This window comes from Patiria miniata, unplaced genomic scaffold, assembly GCF_015706575.1.
Source record: "Patiria miniata isolate m_02_andy unplaced genomic scaffold, ASM1570657v1 HiC_scaffold_10, whole genome shotgun sequence".
NCBI lineage: Eukaryota > Metazoa > Echinodermata > Asteroidea > Valvatida > Asterinidae > Patiria > Patiria miniata.
The window spans coordinates 1,836,719-1,855,651 of NW_024037048.1; the positions used below are offsets into that span (position 1 = coordinate 1,836,719).

The 18,933-nt window shown below is 41.0% G+C and overlaps 1 protein-coding gene across 3 annotated transcripts in view; it reads left to right on the top strand.

Moving 5' to 3' along the window:
• Positions 1-1,742: 1,742 nt before the first annotated feature.
• The window catches only part of LOC119735200 (nucleolar protein 14-like), a 41,058-nt gene continuing 23,867 nt past the window's right edge, over positions 1,743-18,933 (top strand). Inside the window, exons 1-11 of one of the 3 annotated variants that reach the window (XM_038208908.1) lie at positions 1,743-1,778; positions 6,225-6,440; positions 8,933-9,067; positions 10,503-10,644; positions 11,563-11,633; positions 12,120-12,185; positions 12,725-12,820; positions 14,622-14,708; positions 16,290-16,456; positions 17,090-17,175; positions 18,374-18,627. In XM_038208908.1, the coding sequence (XP_038064836.1) occupies positions 1,758-1,778; positions 6,225-6,440; positions 8,933-9,067; positions 10,503-10,644; positions 11,563-11,633; positions 12,120-12,185; positions 12,725-12,820; positions 14,622-14,708; positions 16,290-16,456; positions 17,090-17,175; positions 18,374-18,627 (1,341 nt within the window). In that variant the 5' untranslated portion in view covers positions 1,743-1,757. Of the gene's footprint in view, positions 1,779-1,801; positions 1,971-6,224; positions 6,441-8,932; positions 9,068-10,502; positions 10,645-11,562; positions 11,634-12,119; positions 12,186-12,724; positions 12,821-14,621; positions 14,709-16,289; positions 16,457-17,089; positions 17,176-18,373; positions 18,628-18,933 lie in introns of those variants that run through there. The other 2 variants (XM_038208922.1, XM_038208915.1) reach the window with 2 other exon arrangements.

Below are 18,933 nucleotides of genomic sequence, written 5' to 3' on the forward strand. Positions count from 1 at the left end.
GGCCTCCTTCACTTTTAGTCTGAGTATCACTCGTTATCAACGGAGCCAAGTCCTGTATAGCGTCTGATTATGGACATGCAGATACATGTATATGCAAGCTGGCCGCGCCGCGCCGGCCAATCGGATTGGAGTCAACTTTACTAGTTTACGGCCACCTCGTGTTTTCTTCCCCGTTTTTATTTTTTGGGGGGCTAAATATCACAATATTATCATTGTTTACCTGATTTTCCATGAAGTTTTATAATTGAGTAACTGTGCCAGTGAGCAACTTGGTGAATTTGAAGCTCATACGTGGATTTGGCAAGACAACTCGATGATATCTGGAGACAAGGTAAATTAATGCGCCCAACTTTACTGCTTTAGGGTAAGCCTAGCCTATATTATACAACACCTGAATAAATCCCTGTCATCTGATTGGTGGATCGTTGATCACATGTCTCAAATTATTCGTACCAATGCACGGCGCGCGCGTGGCGCGCAACGCGCAGTGCAGTGGTAGTACTATTGCACTGTGATTAGAAGTACCATTGCACCAACCTCGTGCCTCGTGGGTACGATCTTGCAGCGCCATGTTGTTTCCCATCATGCCTTGCGCGATAGTAACTAGATCAATGAACGTAACGAGCACGTGCCCCAGCTGGAGTCGAGGCTGCCATTGCACTTTCACTGCACATGTTGCTGATGGTGGCGCTGTGGTGTTTAAATTGGCAATAAAAGTTCTGAACTTATTGAACTGTTTGAGTTCTAAACTTATGGAAAAGTTTTAAGGTGATATAAATTGAATATTATAGTTCTCAACCTGTTGAACAGTTTGCATAATATGATAACTCTGAACTTGTCAAACTTGTAAACAATTTTTAACCTGAATAAATTGGCTATTAAAAGTCAACCAATCAGATGACGAGGATTTATTCAGGTGTTACATAAAACAAATAATGAATGTTTTACGTTCGTGCAATAGAAAGAATAATTTCATTCGGTGACAGATGAAATGTTCCATTCCACTCGGCTTCGCCTCGTGAAATGGAACATTTCATCTGTCACCTCATGAATTATTCTTTCCATTGCACTCACAAACATTCATTATTTGTATACTATAGTAGCCATTTTGGATCGTTACTCATAATAATTGTCCTCATAATAATTCAGTCACTTATGTGCTTTAGAAAATGTCATTGAAGTAAGGATGTGTACATGTGTATAAGTAGAATGACCAAAATATACTTTAAAAAATTATGTATACATGTATATACCCAAATACTGAAACATATTACATGGCAGGACGGGCAGGTATTAACGATTTATGCAAATTAGGCACCCTTCCCCCCAAAAAATATTCAGGTGTCACCCCTTCTCTTTGCTTTTTTTTTTCTTCTTCAAGCTTGGATTGTACAGACAAGGTGGGTACTATTTTGCTTTTTTGGTGTCCTCATGTATATTGGTGTCCTCCATAATTTGCCTTGGTGCTTTCGATCATTTGCCTTGGTGCAATTTCCCATTCCTTGGTGCTCTTTGGTAAAAAAATATTGAGGAGGTGCGGAAATAGAGGGCGCTGTTGAAGCTACCGCGGAACATTTTGGAAAAAAAAAAGATCGACGCGCATGATTAAAATCGACGCGCGCGCTGACCAGAGACCGACTTATTTTTTTTTGGCCTAACCTCAGCAACTGCTTTCAAAGTTTCAGGTCAATTGAGGGCGGGCTTTACTATCTTCAAAGAGACTCCTTGTGTCTGAAACCTAGACGCTTTCCATTTTTATGCAGTACAAAAGAGTTGAGGTATGTGTAACTTGACTAGCGGGGAACATATTCTATCGCACATGTCGATGTCACGCAAGTACATGATGTATGCATGCTCGATCGAGTTGCGTGCGGTCGATGTCAGCGGGATCGTGATCTTTGAAGCGTTTCGATAAATACAATGTAGCAGTTGTCGGAAACGCATTTCAAGGTTCGATGTAGACCTGAGTTGTAAGATTATCCACCTGAATTGTCATTAAGTTTTCATAAGAAGTCATGGAAGTGGATAGCCCCACTAGTGTGGCCGCGGCTAGCCCCATAAATGTTAGCCCCACTAGTGTGGCCGTCGGTATGCTGCGCTTAGGTTCAGCGCAGGATTGCATACCGACAGCCACACTAGTGGGGCTACATAAATGTGGCCTATTCACTGGACTGCCTCTGTAAACATACATGACATAGGCCACACATCCACATGTACAAAAACGTGTCGACTTTGCCAAATTTTGATTTTCACATTTAGGCTTACTTTGTAGGTTTTTTTTGCTTTAGAAGCCTTCTCAGGTAAAACTATAGAATGCAGGGCCACTTTACTCTACATCCGCGCCTCCGTACGGCTGCGTGGAGGCGTGGAACCGCAGTCGACCTACCTCTGAAAATCGATCGTGGAGTCGTGGAGCCGCAGAGAATTGCGCCCTCTATCGGTGCGCGTCTCTGCGACTCCGCGACTCCGCGCCTCCACCACTGAGAGACAGTGCCCCGTCGCCCTCCCCCCCCTTCCTAATTGGCCCGCCCAATTAAAGCGACTCTGCGACTCCGCGACTCCGCGCCTCCGCGACTCCAGACAGTGCCCCGTCGCCCTCCCCCCCTTCCTAATTGGCCCGCCCAATTAAAGTGACTCTGCGACTCCCCGACTCCGCGCCTCCGCGACTCCAGACAGTGCCCCGTCGCCCTCCCCCCCCTTCCTAATTGGCCCGCCCAATTAAAGTGACTCTGCGACTCCCAGACTCCGCGCCTCCGCGACTCCAGACAGTGCCCCGTCGCCCTCCCCCCCCTTCCTAATTGGCCCGCCCAATTAAAGTGACTCTGCGACTCCCCGACTCCGCGCCTCCGCGACTCCAGACAGTGCCCCGTCGCCCTCCCCCCCCCTTCCTAATTGGCCCGCCCAATTAAAATGGATATGGATGCTTCGTTCTCAAAAGATTCCGCCGAGAATTGCGCCCTCTATCGGTGCGCGTCTCTGCGACTCCGCGACTCCGCGCCTCCGCCACTGCGGCCACTCCAGTGCCCCGCGTCTCCGCGATTCTGCGACTCCAAGACTCCGCGCCTCCGCCGCTCCAGACAGTGCCCCCAACACATTTACAAGCACGCCCTCCCTTCCGATCCTTCATGAGAAGCTTTGAAGACAAGTGCAGTGCATTCCTTCGCTGTACTTAGCACTTTTTGGCAGGTTTGCATATCTATTACTCCTATTCCATCCACGCCTCCAGGCAAAATAAAAAACCTTGCTTCGGCGTGGCCCTGCATTCTATAGTTGCTCCCATTCTCACCCTCTATATAGAGGCTAATCAGAAAGTGTTGCCTTTTTCAGATGTCTAATTTTTGTGAAATTTCATGTTGAAATTTTGATACGCAAACGTGTGCAAATGTATCTGGAAATTTCACGAAAAATGGACATCTGAAGGAAGGCAGCACTTTCTGATTAGCCTATGCCTATATAGAGGGTGAGAATGCTAAAGCAAAAAAACCTACAAACTAAGTCTAAATGTGAAAATCAAAATTTGGCAAAGTCGACACGTTTTTGTACATGTGGATGTGTGGCCTATGTTTACGGAGGCAGTCCAGTAAATAGGCCACATTTATGGGGCTAGGCCGCGCCATGCTGCGCTGCTGCGCTGAACCTCTGGCCACACACCGTGGTCAGGTGGTACCGCGCACTACTTAGGGCGTTTTCATAAAATTTACAGGCAGTTTCTTACAACATATGGTTGTATTCTATGATGTCCTATCTATCACTTCTGGGATGCTTAGGTGTGATGATGTTCAATTCTCCGAGTTATTCTTAAATCTTTCTGGAGCCCATATGCACTCGTGAAATGTCTGGTGATGGCAGCCATTTTGAATGTGACAAGAGAGATGACCTCAAGCTGTGACGTCACGTTTATGCAAATTGCTTGTCGAGCGAGGGCGCGAGTTGCAAATGCGACGGCTGTTTCCTGATCCAATTCAAAATGAAAATAATATCCTGCGCATGCGCTGCCGGGCATCGATGTCGACGGCTTGGACGACGCGCGCGACACAGGAAACAGCCGTCGCATTTGCAACTCGCGCCCTCGCTCGACAAGCAATTTGCATAAACGCGACGTCACAGCTTGAGGTCATCTCTTGTCACATTCAAAATGGCTGCCATCACCAGACGTTTCACGGGTGCATATGGGCTCCAGAAAGATTCAAGAATATCTCGGAAAATTGAACATCATTACACCTAAGCATCCCAGAAGTGATAGATGGGACATCATAGAATACAACCATATGTAAGAAACTGCCTGTAAATTTTATAAAAAAGCCCTCAGTAGTGCGGGGTACCATGGTGTGTGGCCAGAGGTTCAGCGCAGCATACCGCGGCCACACTATCGGGGCTAGGAAGTGGATAGCCCTACTACTACAGTGTGGCCGCGGTTAGCCCCACTAGTGTGGCCGCGGTATGCTGCGCTGAACCTCTGGCCACACACCAGGGTATCGCACACTACTGAGGAGGTTCTCAAATAATTACGCAAATTTTCTTACATATGTTTGTATTCTATGATGTCTCAGCTCTTCACTTCTAGGATGCTTAGGTGTAATAGTATCCAATTTTCCGAGAAATTTTGAGAAAATTCGGCTACCCGATCACCACTTACCTGCTGCCAAACATCCAAATTTTCACCTCACCTTGTGTTTTCAACCAAGAGGAATCCAGGAAACAGCAGACAGGCGAAAAAAAAATTGTAAAAATGTGTTTTTAGAGCACGTTTTGCATGCACATGTAGTGCAGATCTGAGTTGAAGCAGCTGGTCAAAACTGATTGAAGTGTCTGGAACAGCGGTACGTTATATGCATGACATCGATAACCATGACGTCGCATGAGCCGGCCAATGATAGTGCAATACGTCATTATGAATATTTATTTTCTCATGAATATTTAGTTTATTTTAATGGATACTTCAAATACGTCCAAAGGTTGATCATTGCAACAGCGATCGTGCGCGGCCTAGCGGTTAAGAGTCTCGTGTATCAAGCAAGCGTCCGAGGTTCGAATCTCGATGAAGTAAGTGACTGATTGATAAATAGAAATTAAGGAAAGGAGAGGGTGAGAGTAGAGGAGGGAAAGTGGAGGGAATAACCGTAAAAGATGTACCTTTTGGCGCTAGAAAATTAATTGAAAAAAGTGGTGATCCGGTAGCCGAATTATTCCAAATAGTCTGTTGATGGCAGCCATTTTGTCTTTTTTGAATGTACGAAGCGATGACCCCAAAGTGTGACATCGCGCTTATGCAAATCGATCTTGTCGCTCAACAGGCGTGCGAGTTGCGATACGACGGCTGTTTCTTGTACAATCTATCAACCGATAGTATTATAGTGCACAGCCATAAAAGTACGGGCGAATCAATTGTACAAGAAAAAGCTGTCGCATCGCAACTCGCGCGCCTGATCGCGGGCGGCATCAGCAGACGGGCCAATCACGAGGCCACATATCCAAGGCCTTACTCATGTCGATAGCAAAAGTATCTGATACCAAAAGTTAACTTTTTCAGCCCGATATTCCGGCTTCACTTACCCAAGCGTACAGTTTTTTTCACAGAAAGTACAACTCCCAGATTTCTCCTTTTGGTGAAATTTGCTTCTTAATTTTAGTCCAGAAGCTGCCGTTCATTTCATTCATCACTCCTGATTCGTTTTTAGTGGGACAGACAGAAGAAAACATGGGCTTCCAAAGCTACATGTATGGCTACGTCTTGTGCCCATGTATTCACAACAGCTGACAGACATTAGCTCTGAACAAAAGATATGGATGCGGCTATGAAGTCACTTCTGTATGGCGTATATCTAGCTCATCAAATATCGCAATACCTAATGGCTGTTACCTGATACATACCAGGGGTGTGAAATCTCAGCTTTTTTTGTTTTGGATTTCAGCTTTTTTCCCTCACTTGCTGTGTACAAAAGTATAGGAGATTTCCAAAATTCAGCTTTTAAACACCTTTTTCAGCTGTTTTCAGCTATTTTTATCGGTGGTCACTCACACCCCTGACATACATGTAGCCATTACGTTGTTGTTGATGTGCTCGTGGAGAATGGCATTTCACAAAACAGCAGTTGCAAATTTCACCAAAAGAGAAATCAGGAAGTTGTATTTTTGTCAATTTTCTTTGGAATATTTTTTTATTTTATTTTTAAAAATTCTTTTCGCTCACTCCCAAAATTACCTTCTCACAACCATTTTTACAGAGTTGCCAATACTGTAGCATCCACATAATGGCCAAGTCAAAGAAAAACAAGAGGAATTTGTCGGATAAAATCCGGCGCAACAGGACCACACAAGAGGTCAAGAACAACCCGTTTGAGATCCGTATCAACCGTCAGAAGCAGCACATCCTGGGCAAGAAGATCAGCAAGCATTCCAAGGGACTTCCTGGGGTCTCTAGGTCCAAAGCTATCAAAAAGGTAACCATCTACAAGTGTGGTCTACTGTGATGTGGTCCGTGGCATTTTGTACCTTCGTGGGGGTAAATGGCCCCCTACCACTGAGTGTTTACGAACCCCATAGATCATATAACAAGAGACAACAATTATTTAGTTATTCCTCTTATATTTTTCAGTGAGAAGTGAGCAGTAGATAGTGTGTATTCGCTATGACACAATGTTATGCTCACCCTGAGTTATATTATCTAGCCTGTGCTCAGGTTTAAAAAAAATTGAGTTGTACGAAGCAGTGGAAGTGATACTAAAGGATACAAAAGCCCTGACGAAGATCACAGTGACCTATCAGATTGTGACGCACAGCAAGAACACCAGGGACAGTGGTGCGTTACCAGTGGTGCACGCGCGCATGTATGACGTTTTTACTAACGAACCGGATGCCCTATGGGTATCAGGGGGTGGGGCCACAATGGAACTTATTACAATCAGTCCTGAATGTTTTGGCTAATCGGTTATGGTAGGACATTTTTACGATCACTCATAACTTCTACCAGAGGTCAATACGGTACAAAGACAATTAATTCAATTACATGTATTATAAAACTTTGTCATTTTGTGTGTGTTAAACCATGAATATGTGCATTTTTGGATATACCCCAATGTTTTGCCCAGGCCTAACATGAGACTAAAATTCATGGACACCCAACTAACTACCGGTACAATGCATGCTGGGAATCCAATATGGCCGAGTGAGAGAAGTGGTGACTCTATGCTTGTCTTATAGATTGACTTGAATAAAATATGTGAAATATCATATTCAAATCATGAAAGTAACTTTTCAGTTACTCAATTCTCCAGTGCTGTGCCTTTCTAGGCAAAGGCTTGCATTCCTTCAACTGACCCTGATGTGTACTTGTTGCATTGACACTTGAAATTTAAAGGGAATATACATCATTTGCTTTTGCTGTAATTTTCAGAAATGGATGGAATTGGGGGGTTGGAAATATATAGCAAATATAGTTACACTGACTTTTTTGAGGTTTTGGGTTCGAAAATGCTATAAAAACCAAGAAAAACGATCATTTTCCTGTAGTCTGGTTCCCTGACTCCATATAAGAAGAAACAGAGCAGTTTACATACATTGGGGAATTGTAAGTTCAGGAAACCAGTCTAGCTGGCTCGTACCCGTTCATAGGTTTGTAATCGATTGCAAACAAGTGCGATGGTCAATTGGGGCCAGTATTTGAAAAAAAGCCAGTTGTTTCCAACGCTGATCGGCCGATCAGCGTTGGAAATTGATACAAAAATACCACTTTTCTTGAAAATGACAGTATACCAAGGTGCCATGATTTTACAGGATGCTTTACACTGTCATTCACTAACAGTCCAGCAAGGTATTTCAAAATGATTTGATAGTTTTATTTTTTGATGTTTGCAAATGTTGTATTTTCCCTTTAATTGAACAAGGTAATGACATGTGCTGAAACATGTACTGGATTATGAGATACAGTACAGAGCACGTACAGATGCATGCCCGGTCACTTGACATGGGGTACTTCAATTGTAGAACTTTACACAGTGTACAGCCATCTGTTCTCAAACTCCGTGAATCATTTGCCGAGTACAGACATTTCTATGGATTGACTGGTCTCATCTACCCTGTATTCTAGGAGATCTCTTAATATTAAACCATTGCTATGACGTCACACTATTGTTAAAAGTGTGGATTCGGATCTACGAATCTCTTACACTGGTCACAAAGTGTGGATTCAGAACGACGAATCTTTAGTAAAGTGTGAATTCGGAATTACGAATCCACACTTTGAACATTTCGGACAATTGTTCTCCATAATGAGCATGAATAGGACTGTCTGCGTGAAAATTAGCTTTCCGAAAATTACCAATGCATCTTCACTGTCAGATTTTCCGCCGTCACTGCAAAATCTACTTTTAGTCAGAAAGAAATCATCGTCTGAACTATCCATTGGAGCCTATACACACAAAATGACTTGGTTGTACTGGTGTGGCGATACACATGCTAAACACGCCAGGAAACAATGTTGCAACCTGACGCCACTTCCGCGCTTAATTGTGTACAACGTCTATGGAGAGTCATTTCAAGTATTTCCTAAAAATTTTGGAAATATTTATCAGTCCCAGATTCATGTCTTATCATCATTTTTGGAACGAATGGCCTTCATTGAGATGATATATGAAGAAAAAGGTGGCGTCAGGTTGCAGCATTCTTTCCAATACTTCTGTTGTCGCAATGGTTTAAGTCGAAGAATACCCTCGCAAGTGTGGATTCTTAATTTACGAATTCACTCGGCGCTTCGCGCCTCGTGAATTCTTAAATTACGAATCTACACTTTCTCGTGTATTCTCCTTAACAGAGACTTTAAAGAATTCAGTTGCTGAAGTTTGAAATCCAACAGACTCCCAAGTTAAGTTCAGCAACACATGTGACATAAATTCCTGACTTGTTGTGAATGTTGTCTCTTCTGTGTCAATTCTAGCGCAAAGACACCCTCCTGAAGGAGTATCAGCAGAGACACAAAAGCAATAAGTTCATCGATAAGCGATTTGGAGAGAATGATCCTACACTCAGTGTTGAGGAAAAGATGATGCAAAGATTTGCATTTGAGAGACAGGTAAGGGATAGCTTTTCTTAACCTTCCCAGAGAAACATGAACATGTATAGAACTTTTCTGGACTTTGTGTTTTTTGTTGTAACTCAACTTGTAAATTGGTTAAACCCCAATTTGTAAAATATCCAAAAGACATTTGAAGCTTTATGTCGAATATTAAAAGATATATTTTATCAGGAAAATAAAGGCAGAGAAGTTTTCATTTCTATTTGATTAACTAGTTAATCTTACCTAAAGGAATTTGTTCAATAAGTCAATATGTACAAAATGTACTTAGTACTGACAACTACACATTCTGTCTACAAACACTAGTTGAATGATAATTACAATCTTATACCAAGTTTTTTTCTTTTGCCATGCGTTTTTTTTTTTAAATCAAAGGTTCAAATACCTGTGCAATCAATTCCCCTTTTTTAAACCTAATAATGAATAAAAAAAAAGTAATGAATAAAAAACATAGGGTTGGATAGCTCAGTTGGTAAAGCACCGGAAGGGCAATCCGGAGGTCGAAGGTTAAACCTGCTCCAGTCAATTTTTTGTTCGACTTTAAAACTAAAAATAAAAGTAGTCTTTTCCAACAAATAGACTGTGCAAACCATAAGACAACAGTTACTCAAAAAACTGCCACACAATGCCTAGAGTTTAAGGTCATGTCAGGATTACTTGTCTATGGACTTGTTACCTTTTTGAAAGAGCTTGCTGGGTGGGCTCCGGCTGGCCTTATATGGCCTAATAGGCCTACATGCAATATTCCTTATATTCCTGTGCTTGTTGTCGCCCACCCATAAGGCTGTCCTGAATATATTTGAATATTCAATCTTCAACCGAATATTCGACTAGTTTTTTTCTAGATTGTATATTGAAATAATAATAATAATACGCATGTTCACCCATAATACTAAAGTGGAGGTGCTTTATTGTCAGATGCCACTATTTCTGTCGAAGGTGGTTCCTTGTTCCCATCCTTTTAGAAGGATAAAGGCCTTACTGCAAAACACTCAAGGGGCCCATAATGTGGATCACTGCATGCATATTTTATAACCATCCCACTTTATTTGCAAATCTTGACTGGCGCTGCACGTATGTTGCTGCTGGCGCATTTAAAACTTACTTGGCAAGATTTGAATATTCGGTCAAACGCAGTTTCAATTAATGGAATACTATATTATTTGAAATTAGACGGCCCTACCCACCCATAATGGTATTATGTATTCATACAACGGTTCTGCTTGCACATTTAATTGACTGAGCCAGAACAGTGTTGGATGATAACATCTTTCCATTTTAAGTGCATTTCACTTCAAAATATTTGAATCAAAAAAGAAATTGGATATTCAATAACTAAACAGGCTATGAAATAGTTGAGTAAATGAATATGTGGCACAGCCTGAGCAGGAATGACCAACAGGTCTGACTTCTGTCCATTTTTGTTTTGCAGAGGGGTCACTCTAAGGAGGCTATCTATCAGCTGAATGAGGAGGAAGAGCTGACCCATTATGGCCAGTCACTGGCAGATGTGGAGAAGTTTGAAGACACTCAGCTAGCTAGTGATGATGAGGATGAGGATGGAAACTTGGGAGGTATGGAGGGGGAGGGGGAAGGGAAGGGGGAGGGGGGTCCAATGTTTGAAAGTACCATGAAGCCCCTTTAGGCTTATGAGTATAGGATTATTTGTTGAAAGATGAGTTGTTCTTTTTGTTGTTGCAGTTTTGATTAATCCAGCTGATGGATTTGTTTGTTTGTTTTATGTAATATTCTCCAAAATAAGGTTTACTCGCCAATAAAAGGGATCATCTAATTGCTCTGAGCCACTGTGTCTTCATAATGCTTGGCAGCCACCTGTCAATTACTGAACATGAATCACTTGCATACCTTTGACACTAACATTTCCATTAAGTATATATCTGTGTCATTGTGCTTGTCCAACCTATTTTTGGGAATATAAATCATTCATGGAATATTGTTGGGTGTTTTGCTCCTTTGAGTGGTGCATCCAAGGGGAGGGCTTGGGTGGCTTGGGCCTTCCAAAGTCATACAAAAATTGGGAAGAAAGAATAGGCCCACAGTCAATATTGTAATGTTAATTCAGTGTAAAATTATTTCTGGAAAGGGAGTCTAAAGGGGAGTCTCAAATGTGGCTAGGTAGAATACAAAATATGTCCTGCATCAAGTTGATAAAGTTCCCTTCCACTCTGCTCTTGATATTTGCCATGCCTAGTCAGTTAAAACTCTCCATTGACAAATCCAGGGTTTGCAACTTGCTCTGTAGCCTACTTAAAAAAAGTCTTCATTTTCACAAAGTGATTCACTTTCAATCAAATATAAAAAAATATTACCAAAGAACCTATTCAACAATTTATCAATTGAGTAATGGAATAATCATGGCAGGACTAGCCGTTCTTAAATCAACCCACTGCCTGTCTGCTTGGCTTTAGTGTGACTATCATCTAGTGTCTATGGTTTGATTTCTATTTTCCATCTATCAATTTATCTTCCAGCAAAATATGTGGCTGAAGAACACTTTGGGGGATTCCTGACTAAGAAGAAAGCAGGAGACACAAAGGAAGAGGTAATAATCAATAATCAACAATCAAGTTTTCCATCAACTTAATTGTGGCTTATAATCATACTGTATTCTGCCGTAAGCCCAACAGTGTACCAACAGTTATAATGACTAGCCTTTTACATTGGGCTTAAATGTGTCCATTTGAATTTGCCATGATAATGAAAGAGCCCATATTGTGATCTTGAAAGAGTGCACTCTGAACAGTTTTTGGATACTCGTGATCATGGCTTTCCTACATGATCATGATGATATTCCCACCGTGCAGCCTCTATTGAGAACGCTGAATATACTTGTATGTGTATGTTCGCAAGATTAGTGCAGAGTCTCCACAAGCCCTTACCTAGATATTATTCCCATCTCCAGATTTTTTTAGTCCTCCGGTCTTCTAACAATTATTAAAAAAGTAGAAGAGTCTTTAATTATCTTCAAAATTTTGTTAATAGAAAACCATTATGATGTTAAATTTTGTTTATCTTTTTCCCCTTGCAGGACACGAAGCCTAAATCTCGCCAAGAGATACTTGATGAAGTCATTGCAAACTCAAAGAAAGACAAGGTAAAAAGGTCACACAGTAATGAAAAATATCATTCTAATTATTAAACTAAGATATCTTCACTCAGGTAGGGAGGCACACACCGTGTGTGTGTACTTGTATTTGCAAGAATGACATGAATTTCTCATGACTTGTTTTATTCTGAATGTGCACAAAACCATGGGATTTTTTGCGTAACATCATGCACCATTTGCACTAAGTTTGAATGTCCCCATCGAGGGGTTATTTGAGTACAGAGTCCATAGTTTTACATCACCACTCGTTGCAGTCAACATTTGTGTATAATATTCAGCCCATGAACAATATCACGGCAAGCATCATGCTTTATGTGAAAGCAAATTAAAAATATGAAAAGTATTTGATGTAATCAAACATTTGTGGTGAAATTGGCCAAGTTTTTATGAATTCGCTGAGCTAATGCTTGTTAGTGCATGTCACACATTTGCATTACCATATGCATTTGCTTTTTGTGTGAGACAGCCTTCTTGTATACTGTATTTGACATGCTATATGTTGTTATTATTTGTTTACATCATCTCAGTACGATCGTCAGCACCAAAAAGAAGACTTGGTGAATCTTACAGAAAAGCTGGACAAGGATTGGAGTGCGGTCTCTGGCCTTATCTTCTGCTCCAAGGTAACTTTTTTCCTATTTTCTGTGTGTTCATTTGGTTTGGCTTTACAAAAATTTGATGCTTATTTCTGTGTTTACAGCATAGCTTAAAAAAGCTGATATGCTTTAATTACTACCGACGAGAAATGTCGCCTTTAAGTAGTAGAAATTCTTTGCTCATGGCAAGCATCAGGCCCTGGGCCCCATTGTTATGGTAGTGCTGAAAAGTGATCCTTCAGGTTCGGTTCGGGGTCTGTTCTGCAATTTTTATCTGAACATTGGTTCCAGTTCGAGTTCAGCAGCAAATTAGGACGTCAAAACGATTTGCTGCGGGATTGTACCTGTTAATAAGCCAGTTTGGTATTTTGATGACCTGAGGTCATTCGGGATAACATCGCTGACATGATGTTACACGATGTTACGCGCACGCCCATTCTGCTGGTAATTTACATGCAAGCGTTGTGCGCCTGCATTCCTGGCCTTCGAAACGTTCGATTATCCTGAATGACCTGTGACCCATATCATTGTTCACATGCGCAGTTGAAATACAGAACTGGCTAATTGTCTTTTAGGAGCCCTTTGTAGGACCCAGTCCCATGCCAGAAAAAAACCGGCCATGCCACACTGCCACTGCTTAACAGGGTGATAATGTATTTTTTTACGAGCTCGAAGCACAAAATGTTTTGTATTTCTTCTATCACAGCGATGGCGATTGAGAGCTCAGGAAGCATTGCCAACCCAAGTATTTCTCCAACTTTGACGCGATGTCAATAGCAAATGTTTGGCTGCCTCCAAGATAGCTTGCATGCTTAGCACATAGACTAGTTCTCGCCAAACAAAGATGATAAACTAATGTCACAAAATGTGAAGTTTCCTTTGTTTCTGTTAACATGTACATTGGTATTTATTTCAAGCATTGAATTTGGATTCCTAACATTTGAGCAGTGCCGGCGGTGAATGCACATTTCCACGTTTTTGCTCAATCCATGATCCACTGTAGCCCAGTCCATGGTTGTTGCCGTTGTACTTTTACGTGCACTTATAATTATTGCACGTTTATTAGGTCTTCGTGACTTTCCTTTCATTTTAAGTTTTAAGTTAGTACCATCAGCCTAAAATGTTCTTTTATTTTCCATAGAAGAAATATTTGATAAAAGAATGGTGCAAAGTTTGATTAAAAAAATATGCGGTGTTAAAAATTGTCTTCCCGAACATCCAAACTGAAGAATTTGGTGGTTTAGTTCAGTTCTGTTCGGAGTGCTATGTTCAGTGAATTTTAGTTCAGTAGGCGGTTCGACTGCAGCACTATGCTATGGCTCACTAAGCGATCATCCTTATAAACTATACCAACATTTCCACTCTTTGCTGTTGGGTCATTCTATACATTCGGGGTTCACTATGTTTCCAGTCCCTGTTACATCTGACAATAGTGATTATATAATTCTGATGCACTCCTGTGATTATGAATAGTGATTATGAATAGCAAACTACCTACAGTACCCTACAAATAAAAAAAAATCTTTTTAAGTCATTCTTAATGATACTTGAAGAGCAAAATACAAAGTACCAAAGTAACAGGGACAGGAAAAAATATCACAATTTGGACTCCAAATTTTGAAAATGTACCTAGCTGCCATATTTCAAAATTTAACAAATAAAAGGATTAGGTTATTGCGAATGTGTGCATGCTGTAACTAAGAATTTGTGCTTGCAGCTTCTTTTTGCAAAATTTCTTCACTAGAGCAAAATTTGATCGTAATCCATGAAATTTGGCCCCAGTTTGTATTATGCGTGACATATTTTGTCTGTCATTATTTCTTGTCAGCGTGATAAGTCAACCCCTAAAGACAGGCCCAAAGCAGATGACTATGATATAGCTGTCAGAGAGCTGATGTTTGACGTGAAAGCTAAGGTAGGTGGAAGATTGGGAATGTGATGTTTGGATCAGTCTTTTGTTCGGAGCTTTCCTCAATCCTTCAAAATCGTCCGATGTGCGCAGGAGACCAGTGGCATAATCTTTGAGCTTAAAGATGCATCCCAGTGTAGGAGGTGTCGAGGCCAGCCTTGCGGCTGATTTTCATGGCCTCGGCGTCGCCTTGGTCTCAGAGTGCAAGGCCTTGGCCTCAGAGCCTTCTGGACTCGATGAATCGGTCAAGGCCAGCTTGAGGCCGCCCACTTAAAGCACTTGTCCCACCCATTCACGTGTGTTTTCTGTTTCAAATAATTAAAATTTGTTTCCGTATGAAACTTCGAGAAGCTGCCACAGTGGGTTCCGTGAATTGAAATAAAATTGTAAGCAGGTACGCGCAAATGAATGAACTGGTATTTGCATTACATTGCACCATGGGACTGTAGCTCCATGATTGCACGTACAAACATGAAGCATCTTCTTGTAGAACCAGTCTACTCCGGCCGCTATAGACTGGTTCCTGGTTCACCCCTGAATGAGTGAACGTCACAAGTTGGCATTGGCCAAAGCGATAATGGAGACAGGGAACCAACCTGTTTTGCATGCTCACGTAATGCGAAGCCTGTCTAGTACTATCCAGTGCTTCAGCTTTCCATGTGCGTGCATGTGTTATTACGTGTCGAATAGCTGGCCTCGGCCTTGGCCTCGGAGGTTGTGGCCTTGGCCTCGGAGGTTGTGGCCTGGGCCTTGGCCTTGGAGGTTGTGTCCTTGAATACAACACTGATGCCTTCCCTGTGCTATTTTCAAGTTTCACCTCGAAAATGTTTTTTATTTTAATTGCTATTTTCTTAAAAAATATACAAATTATTTACTTTTGAATGAGACATTAAATGAAAAAATCCACCGATGTTTAGTAATTGAATATTTCTTTACAAAAATTGAATTCTTGGCTGCATTCAGCTCTTCATTCAGGGCGGGTTCATTTGTGCGTAAAATGAAAGTCCTTTTACAGATGGTTGCAGACGCCCAAAATCGGAATAGAGTACTTTATTTTAAAACCCAAACTCTTCCAGATCCTTCAAAATCCAACAAAAGCATTTGGAGAATTTTTCTAAGATTGAGAAAGATAGAGCCTGGCTCAAAAAGCCATTAAAAACAGCAGCAGGATTTTATCAGTTTTGGCTAAAATTGGACATCTTTTCATAGAAGAAAAATATGAAAAGTCCAATACACAGGGTCTGACTTTATAAGGCAAGCTGGGCAAGAAATCGGAGCCTTTCTTGGCCTTAGATGGTTGCATCAAAATGAATGTGGCAATTTGGAGCATTTTATATTGTGAAATGATGAATTACACTACAGTTGGTTCATACAAGGAGTGAATGCGTAAATGAAGATAAATTGATGACATCTTGGCACGTTTTTGCTGAGTTGAACACATTTGTTTGTCAATAATTTAGGTGATAACAAGTTCACTTCGAATTGGCATTGACATGAACTACACAAGTCTTTAATGATAATAGCAGTTGTGCATGAAGTATAAGCAGGGGCCCCAAATAAAAACCATGGTGTCAATGCAAAACACAGGCAACGGACCGAATGAAGACACCAGAGGAGATTGCCCGAGATGAGAAGGAGAGACTGGACAAACTTGAGCAGGATAGACAGAGGAGGATGCTGGGAATTACTGAGGGGGAGGAGCAAGAGGCACGACGGAGGGCGGGGCATCAATCGGCCGATGACCTCAATGATGGGTAAAGATAAACAGTTTACTTTAAAAATGTAGGACTTGTTCCTTTCATTTCCATGGTGTGGACAATTTGAAAGGATGAGGTGAATGGAGTACATGATCACATAACATACAGATTGATATTCCAATTGCTCATGTGCACAAAATGATTTGATGATTTTTACTTCAGGATAAAAGCATTTGGTGTAATAATGTGGGTTTGAACTGTACCAATTGATTGCGATCAGACTTGTCAGAAATAACTCTCAAGTCACTGAAGGTAGCTCTAAATTGAAGTCCCATGCCATTGTACTTGAAATTATCAGACACAGTACTTAACAACTTGAAGTTTGGTATACACAATGGTTTGTTTCATCTTCTGCATCCTCAAATTAATGCAATTTAACTTTGCATAGAGGTAGAGATATGTCAATTTGAAAACTGATTCAATTGAGAAATTTTCTATCCATGTCTGAAAATTTGCTTCTGAAATGATGATGGATCTGGGATGATAAGCATTAATAATTAGAACTGGTAAATGCGTGTTAAGTTGAAGTAAGCATATGAGCATTTAGAATTATATTTCAGGAAGTTCATTTTGAAATAAAATTGGTGTTCCTAAACGAAGGTGATCTCAACTATTTTCGTTTGTTTGCAGGTATGCGTTGGATGCCATTTCTAAGACTACGTTAAGCTATAAAGATGGAAAGGCTATCAACATGGACATATTTGGAGCCAGGATTAGTAAGCGACATTTTGCATCAAAGGCTTTGTCCAAAATGGTCTTTTTGTCTATGGCTGTGCATATTTACTGCAGTGAGTCAATGCCAGAACTCAAAGCCACAGCCACATAACAGTAGAAACAGCTGTGGCTTTTCATTGCATGTACGGACTGTAAAAAGATTAGTCAAGTAGTAGGACTGTAGAGATATTTGCACTTAGACGCTCACTGTTGATTTTGTAAAACCAAGAATAACTTTCCAAAACACATGTACTACATTGTATTACATTGTGTTAATTCACTGAAGAATCAATAAAACCACAGAGTGCTCAGGCGGTTTTGGGCGCTACAGTGAGTGACAGGCAGGGTGGTTTCAGGTGCTTTTAATGCACTTGTGTGATTATACAGAGAGATTCATAAAAAAGTAGTCCCAAAAATCATAATTTTAAAATCTGAACTTCAAAACTTACATTGTGGTTGCAGCTTAATGTTTGGTTTAGACATGGATCATATATGACCGAGCACTATTGTAAAACAAGTAAACAAGCAAACAATTACCCCCTAAATTACTTGATGTGCATAAAAAAAAACATGTAAGATGTGCCAAATCCATGTTGCCTAGAGTACAATTAATAAGAAGTTTGACTTTATTACATGTACATGATGCTTTGTGGGAAAAACATGAGCAGCGTTTCTGTACATGTCCTATACCAGTCTGGGCACACAATTACAGAATACTCAAGGAGGCCCCCACCGATGGCAGATACAGAGGCACCATCATGGAATGTGATGTGCTTTGGCATAAATTACTAGCAGCTGAGTAAACCCTTACTCCCTACGTTTACGAATTACGAAGACCATGTCTGTCAATATCCATCACTCACTCTGCTTCCCATAATGCTTCAGGACCACGAAATCCATCAAAATCCTCCACTGAAGTGTTGGTGGAAGTGTTTGATGGCTTTGGTATACATGGCTTAATTGACAACAGCAATACTTTTATGCTGGACCAAAGCTTCAAGCCTCCAGGCCCAAGTCTGTCATACTCCATCAAAATTGAGTCCAACCAGCAGGAGTCTTCAGGACCATGTTTGCTAAAATCCCCCAACATGGGAGGATGAATTTTGATGGAGTTGGTAGGGTTAAGGTCAATGTACATGTACAGTGAATCAATGATCAGATTGGTAAATTGCTTGTATTGCATTTCACTTGTAACTCCAGAGAAGAGGCAATCCAGAAGATCCGAGAATGAAGACCAAGATGACGATTCCATTGGAGATGATGAAGAAGATGATGGGAATGAAGAGGATGACAGTGATGGGGAAGGAGATAATGAAGAGCAAGAACAAGATGAAGATGAAGATGACGATGACGATGATGAGATTGAGGATAACCACTCAGACTTGGAGTCAGAAAATGCAGAGAGTGAGGATGAAGAAGAGACGTCAAGTAGGAAACCATCCATATCAAAAGAGGTAGCATACCATATAACGTCTGCAGTTACTATGGACCCCTTGCACAGGCACCTCCTCACTTTTTTTGTATTTAAGAGAGAGATAGGAAGAACTTGAGTGCATTTCAGCCGTATACCTGGTGCTCATGCGAAGAAGACATTGGTTTGTACACGTTCAGAATGTTCATGCAAAGAAACCATAAATAAAAATAAAAGAGTCAACTTTGTTTATCATTGATTGATCTTATGGGGTGTAATGATCCATCTCTGTGTTAATAATCGTAAAATGAGAACTCCACATTGTAGAATCATGATAAGAACATTTGAA